The sequence below is a fragment of the Camelus dromedarius genome, chromosome 17 (assembly GCF_036321535.1).
Source record: "Camelus dromedarius isolate mCamDro1 chromosome 17, mCamDro1.pat, whole genome shotgun sequence".
NCBI lineage: Eukaryota > Metazoa > Chordata > Mammalia > Artiodactyla > Camelidae > Camelus > Camelus dromedarius.
The window spans coordinates 37,455,029-37,473,327 of NC_087452.1; the positions used below are offsets into that span (position 1 = coordinate 37,455,029).

An 18,299-nucleotide genomic window follows, 5' to 3' on the forward strand; every position below is an offset into this window, starting at 1 on the left:
TCAAAGAAAAAATAATTCCTACACCAAGAAGTTTGCAACAACCAAGCATAGCCCCTCACACTTTTAGTATAAAAGGAGCCTGAATTGGATGGTTCTCCAGGACATTAGTTTCCCATTTTCTCTGTTTGCTGGCTTTCTGAATAAAGTCACTATTCCTTGCCCCATCATCTTGTATCCCGATTTATGGGCCTGTTGTCCTGTGAGCAGCATAGGATTGGACAAGGTAACAATATCATATGGTATTTTTCTTTCTCTTTTTGGATTACTTCACTTAGGTTGTCGATCTCTAGGTCCATCCGTGTTGCTGCAAATGGCATTGTTTTATTCTTTTTTATGGCTGAGTAGTGTTCCATTGTATAAATATACCACAGCTTCTTTATCCAGTCATCGGTTGATGGACATTTAGATTGTTTCCCTGTCGTGGCTGTTGTATATCAGGCTGTTATGAACATTGGGGTGTATGTATGTTTTCGAATTAGTGTTCCCTCTGGACATACGCCCTGGTGTGGGATTGCTGGATCATATGGTGTATCTGTTTTTAGTGTTTTGAAGAATCTCCATATTGTTTTCCATAATGGCTGCACCAAACTACATTCCTTGTAGGTGGGTTCCATTTTCTCCACACCATCTATAGCCTTTATGGTTTGTGGATTTTTTTCTTTTTACTTGAAAGAATCTTAAAAATTTAACTTCAGTTTCTGAGGTAAAATGTTTTATAGTCTTTCAACTTCAGTAACAATATACAGCAGTATCAGATACCCCTGGCATAAATATGTATATGATACATATATTTCTATAACATTACATCATGTATATTATACATATTGATGCAAAATTGGAAGAGTGTATACAAAGGGGGACATCTAAAAGGCACTGCTGAATGGAGTTAAGATTCCTTACATTTTGTGTACACAACACAGTGTATTCTGCTTAAGTGGATGACTAGTGAATTCAGCTCTCACTTGTGAATTCTCACTTGTGGACGTTTTAATGATAGCCATTGTGACTGTTATGAGCTGATACTTCATTGTAGTTTTGATTTCCAGTTCTTTGATAGTTAGCGATATTGTGCATTTTTTCATGTGGCTATATGGCATTTGTTTGCCTTCATTGGAGAATTGCCTATTTAGGTCTTCTGCCCATTTTTGGATTGGGTTCTTTGTTTTGTTTTGTTTTGTTTTGTCATTAAGTTGTATAAGCTGTTTTATATTGTGGAAATTAAACCTTTGTCAGTCACATCATTTGCAAATATTTTCTGTCAGACCTTACGTTGTCTTTTGATTTTGTTTCTGGTTTACCTGGCTATGCACAAGCTTTAAAGTTTGATTAGGTCCCCTTTAAAAATTTTTGCTTTTATTTCTATTGCCTTAGGAGAATGACCTAAGAAAATATTTGTATGATTTATGCCTATGTGCTCTTCTAGGAGCTTCATGGTATCATGTCTTATTTTAAATTGTTTAAGCTATTTTGAGTTAATTTTTGTGTAGGGTATAAGGGAGTTTTTATTTTTTATTTTTTTTTAATTTTATTTTATTTTATTTTATTTTATTTTATTTTATTTTATTTTATTTTATTTTATTTTAATGTTAGGTACAGTCAGTTACCATATGTCAATTTCTGGTATACAGCATAATGTTCTAGTCATGCATATACATATATATATATATATATATATAAAATTTGTTTTCATATTCTTTTTCATTAAAGGTTACTACAGGACACTGAATATAGTTCCTTTGCCAAACAGAAGTAGCAATTAAAAAAAATCTCTTTTTATGTATAGTGGCTAACTTTTCAAAAATTTTAACTCCCAAATTTATGCTTTCCCACTTCTTTCTCCCAGCAATCAAGATTGTTTACGATGTCTACATGTCTATTTTTGCTTGGTAGACGACTTCATTAGTGTTTTTTTTTTTTTTTACTGTAGAGTTAACATATGAGTGTTACCATATGGTATTTTTCTTTCTCTTTCTGGCTTGCTTAGAGTGACAATTTCCAGGTTCATCCATGTTCCTGCAAATGACATTATTTTATTATTTTTATGGCTGACTAGTATTCCATTATATAAATATACCACAACTTCTTCACCTAGTCATCTGTCGATGGATATTTAGGTTGTTTCCATATCTTGGCTATGGTATATAGTGCTGCTATGAGCATTGGGGTGTACGTATGTTTTCGAATAGAGTTCCCTTTGGATATAAACCTAGGAGTGGTATTGCTGGATTATGTGGTAAGTCTGTTTATAGTGTTTTTGAGGAATCTCCATCCTATTTTCCATAATCGTTGCACCAAACTACATGTCCCCTCAACAGTGTAGGAGTGTTCCGTTTTCTCCACATCCTCTACAGTATTTATGGTTAGTGTTTTTTTTTTTTTTCTTAAAAGAATTTTTTAAAAATTTAACTTCAAATTCTGAGGTAAAATACTTCTTATTCTTTCAACTTCCATAAGAAAATGCAAAGGTGTCAGATATCCCTTGGAAAAATACATATATGATACATATATTTCTATGACATTATATCATGTATATGTAATATGTATATGCAGAATTCAGAGAGTTTTTAGAAAAGGGTACATCAAAAAGGCACTGCTTAATGGAGTTAAAGTTACTTACAATTTATGTACATATACACACTTTATCTGCTTGATTGGGTAGCTACTGACAAGCTTTCACTTGTCAGTTTTCATTTGTGGACATTTTAATGATGGCCATTCTGACTGGTGTGAGGGGATATTTCATTGTAGTTTTGATTTGCATTTTCTGATAAATTAGTGTCATTGTGCATGTTTTCATGTGCTTCTAGGGCATTTGTTTGCCTTCACTGGAGAATTGGTTTAGGTCTTCTGCTCATTTTTGGATTGGCTTTGTTTTTTTCATTATGTTGTGTAAGCCGTTTATAGATTGAAGTTAAACCTATGCCAGTCGCACTATTTGCAAATATTTTTTTGCAGTCCGTAGAGTTTTCATTTTGTTTATAGTTTACTTAGCTATGCACAAGCTTATATGTTTGGTTAGATTCTATTTTTTAATTTTTGCTTTTATTTCTATTGCCTTGGGAGAATGAGCTAAGAAAACATTGTTAGGATTTATGCCTCTGCTTTTCCAGGAGCTTCATGGTATCATGTCTTATATTTAAGTCTTTAAGCCATTTTGAGTTAATTTTTTTGTATGGTATGAGGAAATGTTTAAAATTCATTGATGTACTTGGGGCTGTTGTGCTTTCCTAACACCATTTTCCAAAGAGACTATCTACCTTATTATGTATTTGTGCCTCCTTTGTTGAGGATTAATTGGCTGTAGCTCTGTGTTTTTATTTCTGGGTTCTCTATTTTGTAACATTGATCCATATGTCCTTTTGGTGCCAATACCAAGCTTTCAGTAACTAGCTCTGTAGTATTGTCTGAAGTCTGTGGATTCTGCCTCCAGCTTTGTTCTTTTCTCTCGGGATTGCTTTGGTAATTCTGGGTCTTTTGTGCTTTTAAATACATTTTAGGATTATTTGTTGTAGTTTTATGAACAGTGTCACAGGTAATTTGCTACTGATTGTATTAAATCTGTAGATTGCTTTGGGTAGCATCTCCATTTTAACAATATTAATTTTTCTAGTCCATGACCATGGGTATCATTCCATTTCTTGAATCATTTTCAGTTAACTTTATCAATGTTTTAAAATTTTCAGCATATTAATCTTTCACCTCCTTGGTCAGTTTACTCCTAAGTATTTTATTAATGCTATTTTAAAAAGGATTGTTTGCTTTTCTGATATTTCATTGTTATTGTAAAGAAATGAAAAAGATTTCTATATGTTAATCTTGTATCCTGTTACCTTGCTTAATTTGTTTATCAGTTCTACAATTTTTTGTATGGAGTCTTTAGGGTTTTCTATGGCATCATCTGTATATTTTACCTCTTTTCATGTTTGTATACCTTTAATTTTTTCTTATCTGATTGCTATGGCTAAAATTTCCAATACTGTGTTGAATATAAGTGGAGAGTGTGGGCATCCATGTTTTGCTCCAGATTTTACTGGGAAGGGTTTCAGCTTTTCCCTCTTCAGTATTATGCTGGCTATGCATTTGGCATAATTAGGTTTTATTTTATTTATTTATTTTTTATAAGGAGGTACTGGTAATTGAACCCAGGTCATCATGCGTGCCAAGCACACACTCTGACACTGAGCTATACCCTCCTCCTATAAATAGCTTTTATTATGCAGAGATATGTTCCCTCTGTACCCACTTTGGTAAGAGTTTTTTTTTTTTTTTTTTTTTACCATGAATGGATGTTAAATTTTATCAAATGCTTTTTCTTCATTTGTTGAGATGATTGTGTGGTTTTTGTCTTTTTTGTTGATGTGGTGTATCACATTGATGGATTTGCTGTGTTGAACCATCTTTGTGATCCTGTTTGAATCTGACTTGATCATGGTGTATAATATTTTTTAGGTGTTGCTGGAATTGGTTAGCTAATATTTGTTGAGTTTTGCATCTATATTAATCAAAGATAGTGGCTCATGATTTTCTTTTTTGGTAGTGTTCTTGTCTGATTTTGCTATCAGGGTGATGGTGGCTTCATAGAATGACTTCGGGAGTGTTCCCTCCTCTTCCATCTTTTGGAAGAGTTTGAGACGGATGGGTTGAAGTTCTCCTTTGTATGTTTGGGAGAATTCCCCAGTGAAGCCATCCAGTCCTGGACTTTTGTTTTCAGGGAGGTTTTTTGTTGTTGTTGTTTTGTTTTGTTTTTTAATTACAGATTTCATTTCACTTCTAGTGATTGGTGTGTTCAAATTAGCTATTCTTGATTCTGTTTTGGTGAGTTGAATGTTTCTAGAAACTTGTCCATTTCTTCTAGGTTGTTCAGTTTGTTTTAAAATTGTTCATAGTGTTGTCTTACAGTTTTTTAAAAATTTCTGCAGTATCGATTATAATGTCTCCATTTTCCTATCTTATTTTGTTTATTTGTGTCATCTCTTCTTGGTGAGCCTGGCCAAAGGTTTGTCGATTTTGTTTATCCTTTCAAAAAATCAGCTCTTGGGGTGATTTATTTCGTATTGTTTTTAAAATCTCTTATTTATTTCTTCCCTGATCTTTATTATTTCTTTCTTTATGTTGACTTTAGGTTTTGTTTGTTCTTCTTCTAATTCTTTTAGGTGTTTAAGTTAGGTGGTTCATCTGAAATTTTTTTTTTTTGAGGAAGACCTGTATTGCTATGATCTTCCCTCTTACAACTGCTTTTGCATCCTGTAGATTTGTTTCATTGTATTTTCATTGTGATTTTTCTAAAGGTATTCTTTTCTCCCTAAACAGAGGCCTGGGGATTGAACCCAGGGCCTCGTGCATGCTGAACACATGCTCTAACACTGAGCTGTCCCCCTTACCCCCTCAAAGTATTTTTAAATTTCCTGTTTGATTTCATCATTGTAGTATGTTGTGTAGTCTCCATGTAATTTTTTCCCCTTGTTTCTTTCTGTGTTTGATTTCTAATTTCATGCCATTGTGGTCAGAAAGATGCTTGAAATAGTGTGTTCTCTTAAATTTATTGATACTTGTGTCCCAGTATGTAGTCAGTTCTACAGAATGTTACATGTGCACTTGAAAAGAATGTGTGTTCATTGTATTGGATGTAATATCCTGAAAATATTAAGTCTAACTGTTGTGTCATTTTGGACCTCTATTGCCTTAATCATTTTCTGTCTGGAAGATCTGTCCATTGATGTCAGTGAAGTGTTAAAGTCTCCTATTAATTATATTCCCATCAATTTCTCCCTTTATGTGTGTTAGCATTTGTTTTAAATATTTAGGTGCTTCTATATTGGGTGCATATATGTTATTAAGCATAATAGTCTCTTCTTGTATTGCTCCTTTTATCATTATATAGTGTCCTTTTTTATCTTTCTTTATGGCCTTTGTTTAAAGTCTATTTTGTCTGATACAAGTATCGCTACCCTTGCTTTCTTGTCATTTCTATTTGCATGAAATATCTTTTTCAGTCTGTGTGTCCTTTGTTCTAAAGTGGGTCACTTGGAGGCAGCATATTGTAGGCTCTTGTTTTATTAGCCAATTTGCCACTTTGTCTTTTGATTAGAGGATTTAGTCTATTGACACTTAAGGTAATTATTGATAGGTATACATTGCCTTTTTAAAGCTTATTTTCCAGTTGATTTTATATTTCTTCTTTGTTCCTTTTTCTTTTTGCGGTTTGATAGTTTTCTTTTGTATTATGCTTGAGCTCTCTTCTTTTTTGTTTTTGTGAATCTGTTGTATGTTTTTGATTTGTGGTTACCCTGGATTTCGAGTATGTTAACCCATTACTGTATGTACTTTGCTTTAGACTGGTAGTCATATAAGCTCAAGCACATTTAAAAAAAAAATTAAAAACCAAACATTTTCTTACTCCCCTCCTCCACATTTTATGATTCTTGGCATCCTATTTAAACATCTTCATATTTATCCTTTAGCCATTCATTTTAGTTATAATCACTTTCACACTTTTAAAAAAATCTATGTACTGGCTTATTTAAGTGATTTACTTTCTTACTGTGATTTTTTTCTTTCCTATAGATTATTCTTTTCTATTTGGAGAAGAGCTTTTAGTATTTCTTTTAGGATAGGTTTAGTATTGCTGTATTGTTTTGAGTTTTTGCTTGTCTGAGAAACGTTTTTCTTTGTCCTGTTCTAAATGATAAGCTTGCTGGGTGTAATATCCTAAGTTAGACTGTTTTCCCGTTCAGGACTTTGAATGTATCTTGCTACTTCCTTCTGGCCTGCAATGTTTCTGTAGAGAAATCAGCTGATAGCTTTATGGGGATTCCCTTGTAACTACCTCCTTGTTTTTCTCTTGCTGCCTTTAGAATCCTCTCTTTATCTTTAACTTTTGCTGTATTGATTACAGTATGTCTTGGTGTAGGTGTTTTTGGGTACATCTTATTTGGGACCCTCTGTGTTTCCTGTACTGGGATGTCTGTTTCCTTCTTTAGGTTTGGGAAGTTTTTAGGCATAATTTCTTAAAATACACTTTCAATCCCCTTTTCTCTAGATTTGCACACTTTATATTGGCACATAGATCTTGTTTGTTGCTTTCACTTTTTTTCCCATCTTTTTGTCCACTGTCCTGATTGGGTGATTTCCATTATTTTACCTTCCAGATCACTTATGTGTTCTTCTGCATTATTTAGTTTGTTTGTAATTCCTTTAGCTTGGTTTTCATCTCAGCAACTGAGTTATGTAATTTGTTTCTAGTTCCTTGTTACAGTGATCTGCATTTCTATCAATAGCCTTTCTTAATTCCCTCAGTATTTTTATTACCTCCTTTCTGAACTCAGGGTCTGATAGACTGGAGAAGTCTATTTCATTGTTCTTTCAGGGGATTTCTCTTGTTCTTGTAGTTGGGAGTGGTTCCTCTGCTTCTTTATTTTACTTACATTTCTCTGACTCTATGAATTTAGGGGTAACATTATCTACTGTGGTCCTGAAGGGCTGTTTTTATGTGAGAGCATCCCTGTGTAGACTGAATGAGTCTAGTATTTTTGGTGTGAGGGTTCTTTTTAGCATGGATGACTGCCACGTCTTTCCTCCATCTGTGGTGGCTGTGATCCCCTTGATGCGGGTATGATCGGTGTTGTGGTGAGCCTGCACTGGGTGTTGGGCAGGGCCTCCTCTTTGCTCTGTGGTTGTCACAGCCCTGTTAGGGGCTTGGTCTGCCTCCCAGTTGTTGCGGTAGAAGCCCCCAGGTCTGGTTCTCAGCTGTAGTGAGAGGTAGAAGGGACCGGAGCACTTCTACTGGGAGAGGAGCCACTGAGTATTCCTCCACAGGAGCTGTCCACGGGGAAGTGTGCTCTGTGATGTTGCCTGTCACCTATTGCGGGAGCTCACAAAGTACTATTGTTGGCATTGCCCTTGGCCCACCTCAGCTGTAGGAAAGAAGGCAATTGGCCTGGATGTCCCTCAGATGCTGTGCTCACAGTGCAGGTTCAGATCCCCCATAGTCATGCCCCCAGACCTGCCATGGAAGCTACGGGAGTCAGTGCAGACCCCAGCCCTGCTTCTGCATGCACATGTGCCCACAAAGCCTGCCACTGCTAACAATGGATGCGCCCCAGCCACTGGAGCACCAGTGATCTGCTCAGATGTCCCGCAGGTGCTTCACTGAGAAATACGCCAGCAGCATAAATCCACCAAAGTCAAGCAGCCTCCAGGAATCGTCTCAGATTTCAGCTGCATCTCTGTGTGGGCAGTCCGCCAGCACTTGCATACTCCCAGAGCTCATAGTGGCGGAGCCATACCTGCTGTGAGCACATGGAGAATGAGGCTGCTGTGGTGGCGGTCGGCCCCTCCCTGAGCATGCATTGACAACAGGGCTTCTGTGGTGGACCCAGGCTCCCTCCTGTGTACTCTTCCAGGTGCAGCCTGGGACACAGTCCAGTCTCTCTTGGGTGTTGCTGTGCATCCAGCCCTGATCCTCTCCCCAGGTCTGTCATCTGAAGCCTGTTTCAGCACCCAGCCCTTGTGCACACCAGCAAGGTGGCCAGGAGCCCCTGTACTGGTCTCTCTGTTCTGCCTGCTGCAAGCTGGCTGCTACCCTCACCTCTGAGGCTCCCTATCTGTCCCAGCTGATCTCCCAGCTATTGAAGGGGTTCCCAGGCTGAGGGAACCTTTCTGCTTTCACAGCTCCCTCCCGGGGTACAGGTTCTGTCCAGACTCCTTTTTTGCCTTTGTTTTACCTGATTATGTGGTGATCTTTCTTGCAGCTTTGATTGTATGAGGTCTTCTGTCAGAGTTCAGTACGTGCTCTGAGAATTGTTCAACGTGTAGATGTATTTTTAATGTCTTTGTGGGAGGAGGTGAGCTCCACGTCCTGTTCTGCCGTCTTGATCTCTGCCCCGCAACATGTCTTATTAGATGAGAGTGGCAAGGAGTGTTTTGAGGTACACACAGAGGAAGAGATGATGTGATCAGACAGGCAGAGACTGAAGTGATGTGGCCACCAGACAAGGAACACTGTAGCCATCGGAAGCTGAAAGACGCAAAGAAAGGAGTGGAGGAGGTTCTGGAGGGAGTGTGGCCCTGCTGACACCTTGATTTTGAACTTCTGGCCTCCAGAACTGAGAGAATAACCTTCTGTTTTAAGCCACCCAGTTTGCAAATTCTTACATCAGCTGCTGGAAACAGATACACCAAGGGAGGATAAATGATGCTCAGTGCCCTGTTCCTCAAAAGCAGAATATCGCCAGCTCGGTCCCTGCTGTGTCCCAGCATTGAGGACAGGGCCTGTACACAGTAGGTGCTGAGTTTGTGTTGAATGACTAATAAGGGAAAAATCTTAGGAAATCTCTTAGGAAAGATATATCCCAAAGTTCAAAAATCCTGCTTTTTTTGGTGCAGATGAAGTGAGGTACCAGGGCAGGTGTGTTCGTGGATGGTCTGCGGGGACTGCCTCTCTGTCGCCTGGCTCTTCCTGAGGGTGCTGTGCTCGTCCTGCTGACACCCGCTCAGGTGAGTGCCTGGGGCGGTGACGGAAAGAAAAACCACTTCCTGAAGATTCTGAGGGTGAAATCCAGTGCCCACCCCCATTTGGGCCGCACCCTGTGCTGGGGCCAGCTTCCCCCAAAATGAGCTGCCGGGATGGACTTTGGGACACACGTACAAATGCTGCTTCCAGAATGGTCCTCATAGGCACTTGTTGGGGTCCAGCACACGCCCTGGCCCGGCTGGAGTGGGGAGAACGGGGGCTGCCTGGGCAGTCTGGCTGGAGGGTGAGGCCGAGGCCACTGCCAGCTCACTCAGGAGGAGCAGGAGGGGTGCCATCCTCCTGGTTCTCACAACAGTCCCCAGAGGGGAGCAGTCAGCCCTGCCTCCTGCTGATCCTCGTGCACCAGCATGGCCAGCACTGACCCCAAGGTCACGGCCCCAGCTGTGGTCCCAGCCCCCATGGGGCGGTGCTGCTCAATGGGCCCATCTAATCTTGACTTGCTCTGCCAACCCCTGGCACTGGCTTGGGGGTGCACTCCCACCAGAGCCGGGGGTGCTTCTGCCTGCACAGGCCCCTCACAGCCCCCGGGATGCCTGGGTTCTCACCCCACCTCTCTAGCCTGCAGCAGGCAGAAGGGCCTTGGACAAGTCTCTTCCGTTTTGGGCTTCAGTTTACCCATATGTAACATTGGTTAGCTTATGGAAAAAAATCCCTAAAATGCTCTGTAACAGGCAAGTCCCCACAAGGGAAGGGTTTTGAGGGACCAGTACAACTAGGTTGCAGTAGCAGGGGTGTTGAGGAAAGAGGGTTCCAGGGCGTGCTCCACCCAGGTCTGCTCCACCTCCTCCTTGTCCAGCTGTTAAGGAGCGCAAGGGGGCTGGGCTGGCAGCCAAGGACCAGCCAAGGGAGGATTCTGGCTTCCTGGGACAGACTCACTGAGGCCAAGGGAAGGGTGGGTTAGAGGTTCCAAAGGTGAGCTAGCTCATGAGGTAGCCCTGGTCCCTCTGGCTCCACATGCCTATGCCTCAAGGCTCAGGGAGGCTGCCTGGAGGTGGAGGCCTTGAGGAGAGAAAGGAAGTCTTGCAGAGACCTGTCTACAGACGTGGCTCTGGACAGATGCCTCCCTCACTGGACAGCCCGGCAGAGAGCACGGCCCCCAGGTGACCTCAGGTTTCTGACCTGAGGCTTTGAGGTGAGAGAGGTCTTATCCTGTGCCAGTTTTCAGTGATGGGAAAGAATTTTCCAGAATTTTTGTTAGATTGGGAGAGGAAGTCAAACAGGCATGAACAAGTCACCAATGCTTCTTTCATAAATTCCTTTATGTTGCACTAGTTGTAAACGATTAATGAGTAACAAGAGAGGACAATGACCTGGTTAACATATTATGCAACAATAAATTCTGAGACAAAGTCCAAAAAGTTACGGAGGATTCTATATTAGTTGATTTTAGAAATGGCATAATCCAAACCTATGTTTCAGTAAGTTTTCTTATGTAACCTTAAAAAAACTTCTCACACTCATCATCTGGCTCTGGAAAATCTTTGTAGTAATAACATTTTTACATTAGGGGAAAAAATTAAGTACAGTTGTTAAGCACAGGTTAAAAGGGATGATAGGCACAAACTATAATTACAAATCAATACTTACTCGAAACTCTGAATTTAAACCGTTTAATCAGTGTTTCAGATAAAATTAAAACAGGCTTCAAGAATGGTTTTTAACACCTTTCTTTTGTAATGCACTGTGGAAAATTCTTATTTCTTCAGGAGGAAGAGCCTCAAAAATGGTGTCACCTTGTCCTCTTGAACATGCTGAAGCAGTTTTGGATCTGGTAAAAGAAACACCTGTAGAGAGAGAAGCCCTGTGTTTACAGAGCTTGGGGCTGGGCTGGGCGCGGTTTTAGGGCAAGGGGTGACTTGGAGGGGCTACACCCAGTGTTCACATCACTGGCAGGAACAGGAAGCCAGGGGCTGAGAGAGGTGACAGAGATCCTGAGTGGTCTGAATCATTGCAACTTGACCCTACTTGCTGGAACTCTTTGGGAAACAAAGATTTTCCTGAATAGTGTTTATTGATGAAAATGAATGAATCACCTTATTCAGTGACTCAAAAAAAAATGCACTATTTGTTGGTTTCAGGCTACCAACAGTTACAGTATCTTAATGGATAGGAAAACTTCAAGTTCACTGTCACTGAGGATACTTAGACTTTCTTAGACGGCTTGTGACAGTGTCAATATCATATACCCATTCAATTGCTTTTTCCTGTCTACTCCTTAGGCAAAATTTGGTTAATGAATTTCTGCTACCCATCAATCATGTATTTTGGACATCAGACTGTCCACTACTGGCTGCAAAGTACACGTGTGTATCAACACATGTGATGTGACTGTAGAGTCCACGCTGAATTGTGTTACATGTGGGCATAAGTTCCCTGACTTCAGAGCTCTGCTGAACGAGACCTGGTGATACCAACATTCATACAAATAAAATCTCTTTTACTCAGTAGAATCCCCCATTTCATAGAACCACTGCACGTGCTCTTTCATTCTAACATCTTTTCACTCAGTCCTGCCAATCAGATAAGAACCACCAGAAGACTGGGAGATACCACCTTTCTAAAACAAGTTTCCTAGCAGAATTTATTTTTTAAGAAAATGTCTACTTTTAAAGCAGCAGTTAGAAACTTTGTTCTTATAACATGTAATACTGTTATATCAAATTGTGGATTTAAATAAGTTGAAGAGTTTCTTATTTCTTTAAAAAATAATACAGATTTCTGTGTTACTTAATGGTTTCTCCATTCTTCCAGTTCCAAGGAATACAGAGGTCTCCGTCCTGCATAACGGAGTAAAAGTGGGAGACACAGAGGTGCATCCCTTGCAGGTAAGGCAGGGACTGTTCCAGAAGCCTCTTACAGCAGTCCACCATTTGTATACTGGAAACGCTGGGCTCCTTGTAAAACTTCTCCAGAGAAAATTTCTTCGTTGAAGCCTGCATCAGTTCGTTTTCAATGACCTTCAACCTGTCACGTTAAAAACAAAGATACTATTGCCACAAGCTAGAGCCAAATAAAAGAACATAAAACGTAAAATACATTTTTATATAGTGGCGCTATAACTTTCTACTTCCACCCCTGAAAACGGTACCCGCAAAGCCCAAGTGACAGGCTCAGAGGACGTGCCCACGTTACCATGAAGCACCTATTAAGTTATTTCCACATGTATCTCCACAAGTATTTGTTAAAGCTGTTTTTAGCAGTAATGAGGTAAAAATAATACATTGTTTAAAAGGCTCTTCTGCCCCGTGAGCAGCAGCTGGTGACTGAGGAAAGCAGGAGCTGAGAGCAAGACCCCCAGCTGCGGGGGCCGCCCGGAGTCCAACCCTGACCCAGGGCCAGCCGGGCAGCGCCTCCCCTCTGTGGGGCCACAACGGCCCCCGCTCCACAACGGCTTCAGTGAAGTTAGGCCCGCAGAGTAAACCGCTCAGAGCTGAGCTCAGTGTCTTCAGTACTTTCGTCAGCAGGTGGCAAAGGTCTATGATGTTTGAGTAAATGGTTCTGTCCCCCCAACCTCGGGACATGTGAAAGACGACCCCGCCTTGTCCCGTGCTCACAGGAGGACCCGACCAGCTCTTGCAGCACCTGGGAAGCCATGGAGAAGGTGAGTAAAGCAGAACCGCCCGGGCAAGGGCTCCCAAATGGGGCTGGCTGCAGGACTGCATGGGTTGGAAATGCCTCAGAGGCTCCACGGAGCCACCCTTACTCTCTGCACAAGAGAGAAAAGCAAGCACCATAGCATATCCGTTACCAGAAAAATACCCGAAAACAGAAACGGTCCTTGCAGCCCGTCTGCAAGGCAGCCAGCATACTGAGTCCCTTCTTCAGCAGGACCCAGAACCCTGTCCGGGTGGGTGCTCTGGTTTTTCCTAGAAGGTTACTCCTCCTACACAGTGCTGCTTAGAGAGTCAAGCAGGCGGACAGCAGTTAGGCCGGACAGGGTTCTCAGTTTATTCTCAACCAGGATTTGGCAGGAAGAACCCTAAGGTACCATCAGTGGTAGGGGTTGCCAATTTTTTTCTGTAGAGGGCTTTTTTCCCTTGCTTAAAAAAAAAAAGAGGGGGCGGGGGAATGGCTACTAATTATCTGGCTTAGAAACGAGAGCCCAGCAGCGCCAACTACAACGACACGTCTTCCTACTGACCAAGGAGGGGCCACATTTCCATTCCTTCCACGAGAAGCCTCCGGCCTCCTCCCTGGGTTTCCCTGATCCATAACCAGGAGGGCCCGGCAGCCCCTGGGATGCCATGTTGGGGGAGCGCGGGTCTGGGAGGCGCTCAGGCGCTCTTCAGGGCCGGGCCCCGCACAGGAGACACAGGGAGCAGCCCTTCCCTCCTTGGGTGCCTCTGCTGTCTGCAGCAGACTAATTAAAAATCTTAAAAAAAAATTGCTTTTGGCCTTCTTTCTGGTTTCTTTGCTTCAGTATGTTCGTACCACAAAAAACAAGAGGAGAAGGGAGACAGCCTGAACAAGAGAAGCATCGTGCCTCTTGAGTGCGGCTGGCGGGACGTCCTCCCGCTTCCTGCGGATGCTGAGAAATGGCCAGGCGTTTCCTGGGGGTGACCTGTCTCTCCCTTGACACAGTTATGTCTGCTTTTTTCAGTGAGAAGTTGCACTACTGTCTTTGACATCTGAGTGTGAGTTCCACGATGGCATCTGCCTGTTCCCACTGTCTCTTGTTCGTGACTTACAAGTGCTTTCTGGAGTTCCAGTCCAGGCGGTGGAGCAGTAGGACCACGAGCTCGCCTCTCCTCGCGACTACTGCAAAACCACAACTGGCTGCTAAACAACCACTGGGGAAAAAAAAAGACTGGAAACTAACAAAAAAGGTCTTCAACTGGAAACAGAAAGAGGGAACCACAGCAGGACGGTAGGAAGGGCACGCTCGCTAAATCAGGTCCCATACCCTGGGGTGGGCGACCCACAAGCTGAGTAATAAAGTCGCAGAGGCCTTCCCACAGGAGTGAGTTCTGAGCTGCACGTCAGGCTCCCCAGCCCAGGGTTCTGGCACTGGGAGAGACCCCAGGACATCTGGTTTAGAAGGTCAGTGGGGCTGAACTCCAGGAGCCCCACAGGGCTGGGGGAACAGAAACTTCATCCTCTTGGGAAGTGTACACGCCGGGTCCAAGGGCAGAGGCAGTGATTTCACTGGAGCCTGGGCCAGACTTGCCTGCTGATTTTAGAGGGTCTCCTGGGGAGGTAGGGGACAAGGCCTCACTCACCAGAGGTCCAGGACCAAGCTCCACCCAGCAGTGGGCAGGCACCAGCTCCTCCTGCCAGGAAACCTGCATAAGCCTCTAGTCCAGCCTCACCCACCAGGGGGCAGATACCAGAAATTAGAAAACAAACACTGGCCTGACTCTACACTGGGACCAGCTGGACCCTGGCCCTTGGGTGACAAGAGAGTGTACTGCTGGACGTCTCCCGCAGAGTGCCACCTCTCTCCAAGGCCGAGAAACATAACTAAGCTACCTAAAAATACAAATAGAAAGATAGACAATATGAGGTGGCAGAGGAATATCTCCCAGGCCAAGGCACAAGGTAAAATCCCAGAAGTGATGAGGAGATACACAATTCATCTGAAAAAGAGTTCAAAGTAATGATGGCCAAGATGTTCAGAGAACTTAAGAGGAACACAGATGCACAGAATGAAGTTTTTAGAAAAGAGCTGGAAAATATAAATACCCAAACAGAACTGAAGAATAAAATCACTGAAATGAATAACATACTAGAAGGAACCAAGAATAGACTAAATGAGGCAGAAGAATGGATCAGGGAGCTAGAGGACAGATTAGTGAAAATCACTATCGCAAAACAGAAAAAAGAATTAAACTATCCTCATTTCTTTTCAGAGAACTCTGGGACAACATGGAGTGCACTAATATCTGCAGTACAGGGGTCCCAGAAAGAGGGGAGAGAGGAGACCTGAGAAAACTTTTGAAGAGACAATATCTGAAAACTTCCCCAACCTGGGAAAGGAAACACCCAAGTCAACCCAAAGAGGAACACACCAAGGCACGGTAATCAAATTGACAAAAATTAAGGGTAAGGAGAAAATATTAAAATTGGCAAGAGAAAAGCAACAAATTACGTACAAGGGAACTCCCATAAGGTTACCAGCTGATTTTTCAGCAGAAACTCTCTATAGGGGGTCATGATCTATTTAAGGTGATGGAAGGGGGGAAACTTAGAACCGAGAATACTCTATCCAGCAAGGCTCTAGTTCAGATTTGATGGAGAAATTAGAAGCTTCACAGATAAACAAAAGCTGAAAGATTTCAGCACCACGAAACCAGCTTTACAATAAATGTTAAAGGAACTTCTCTAGTCATCAAGCCATGAGAAAAGAGAACAAAAAGAAGAAAAAGAAAAAAACAAAAGACATACAAAAGATTGCTTTGGCAGTTTGGGGTCATTTATGGTCCCATATGAATTTTGGGATTGTCTGTTCTAGTTCTGGGAAGAACGTCATTCTGACAAGGGCTGTGCTGGGCCTGTACGTTGCTTTGGGCAGCGTGGCCATGTTGATGATGTGGATTTTTCCAATCCAAGAGCACAAGATGTCTTTCCATTTCTTTGTATCTTCAGTTTGCTCCATCAATGTTTACCATTCCCAGAGTATAGGTAACCTCCTTGGTTAAGTTTATTTCTAGGTATTTTGTTGTTTTTGATGCAATGGAAATGTTTATGCCAGTTATAAAATTCTGGTTTTTGAAGTGGAAAAAAAAAAAGTGAATGAAGGGCCACAAATGGCAAAACATCAAAAACAAAAAGCTACAAAGTACTGTACAACATAGGGAATACAGCCAGTATTTTATAACTATAAGTGGAGTACAACCTTTATAAAAATTTGTGAATCACTGTATTGCATGCCTGTAACATATAGTACATCAACTATACTTCAACTTAAATATGATATTGTAAAATAAATACATTAAAAAAAGTACTTTCTGGGCACCTAAATACTCAATAAATGTTAGCTGACTACATGAACATTTTTTTTTAATTGAAGTATAGTTGATTTACAATGTTGTATTAGTTTCAAGTGTACAGAAAAGTGTACTATATATATATACACACATTCGTTTTCTGATCCTTTTCCATTATAGGTTATTATAAGCTACTGACTACAGTTCCCTGTGGACGGTCCTTGTTATCTGTTTTACATACAGTAGTGTATATGTTAATCCCAGACTCCTAATTTATTCCTCTCTCCCATGAACATTCTTTTAAATGTTTATTTCTGCTATATGAAAATACTGAAATTATTTAACCATTTTTATATTTTTGTACATTTCTACTGTTTCCAATTTGTCTAAGTGATTTTTATATGTGAAATAGGGAGCAGAGGACAGGAGAAAATATAGAGTTACCACCGAAGCCGACAGCAAGGAGAGCCCATCCAGGGACAGATGACTTCTCTCTTGGCCCCGGTGAGCCCAGCTTATCACCCTGGACATGAGAGCTGGAAGAGGTGTGACCAGCTCCCGAGGAGTAGATTCCACAGAGGGCGCGCTTCCTACCTTCCGCTGGGCAGCAGCAGTAAGAGACAGAGCGACAAGTCATGCGGTCTAGATGGGGTCTGGGGCCTGTGGGGTCCAGATGGATGCGAACCAGACATTAGCGTGGAATTGTGGCTTTTAAACTTCTTGGCAAGCTGAGGGTCCTGCAGAGGTGCTCAGAAGGCCCCCTTGGGGGGATAGCCTCTAGTTCCTTTCCTCTGTAACTAGAGCACCTGTGAGCTTGTCTCTTGTTTATAAATTGGGTTTCCAGTTAAGAATGCACTTTAAAGAGATGCAGCTAAGAACTGTCTGCAAACTGCTCTCAAAGAGCAAGTGTCAACTCAGGAAAGGGAGCCACAAGCCAGCGGATGAAATAAAGGAGGCTTTACCAGGGAGGGAGCACCGGGTAAAGGAGGAGAGAAACAGAGGGAAGGGAAACTCAGCCCAGAGTCAGAGGTGGGGCAGAGGGAGAAGACTAAGAGGGAGGGGAGGGGGGAGAAGCAGTAACCAGAGGGATGCCTTCCCCACGTCCTTATCAGCCTGGGCTCCTCACCCAACTCCCCCTGCAGTCCACTGACTGCACTCACATCTCCTGCTAGAAACAAATTCCAGGAGGCTGGGGACCAGGCCCTCATCTTTCTACCAGCAGTGGCTTTGACAGTCACAGCAAACGATGGCTGAATGAATGAATGCATGGTAACCAAACCTCCTTAGGCAACATTTAGAAAAACAACCCTCTTGTGAATTTAATACTGTGCCTTTTCTTTGTAGTAGGTACATAAAACATTATGAAGTATCACCCTCCTGCCTACAAAACTGACTATGATACATGATTCCTTCAAAGATACGAAGAAAGCACTGCTTATGAACAAAAAAACTTTTTCACTTCTGGACCTAAACAATTCTCCAGTGAAGACATACAAATGATCAACAGGTACATGAAAAAATGCTCAATATCCCTAATTATCAGAGAAATGCAAATCAAAACTACAATGATGTATCACCGTATACTAGAATGGCCATCATTCAAAAGTCCACAAATGATAAATGCTGGGGAAGCTGTGGAGAAAAGGGAACCTTCCTACACTGCTGGTGGGAATGTAGTTTGGTGTAGCCATTATGGAAAACAGTCTGGCGATTCCTCAAGAAACTCAGATTTAATGTATGATCCAGCAATCCCACTCCTGGGCATATATCCAGAGGGAACCTTAATTCGAAAAGATACAGGCACCCCAGTGTCCACAGCAACACTGTTTACAATAGCCAAG

At 41.9% G+C, this 18,299-nt stretch overlaps 1 protein-coding gene across 3 annotated transcripts in view; it reads right to left on the reverse strand.

The window, feature by feature from the left end:
* Positions 1 to 10,773: 10,773 nt before the first annotated feature.
* The window catches only part of TCAIM (T cell activation inhibitor, mitochondrial), a 41,738-nt gene continuing 34,212 nt past the window's right edge, over positions 10,774 to 18,299 (reverse strand). For all 3 annotated transcript variants that reach the window (XM_064496650.1, XM_010982781.3, XM_064496651.1), the window contains one exon: positions 10,774 to 12,496. In XM_064496650.1, the coding sequence (XP_064352720.1) occupies positions 12,256 to 12,496 (241 nt within the window). In that variant the 3' untranslated portion in view covers positions 10,774 to 12,255. The remainder of the gene's footprint in view (positions 12,497 to 18,299) is intronic.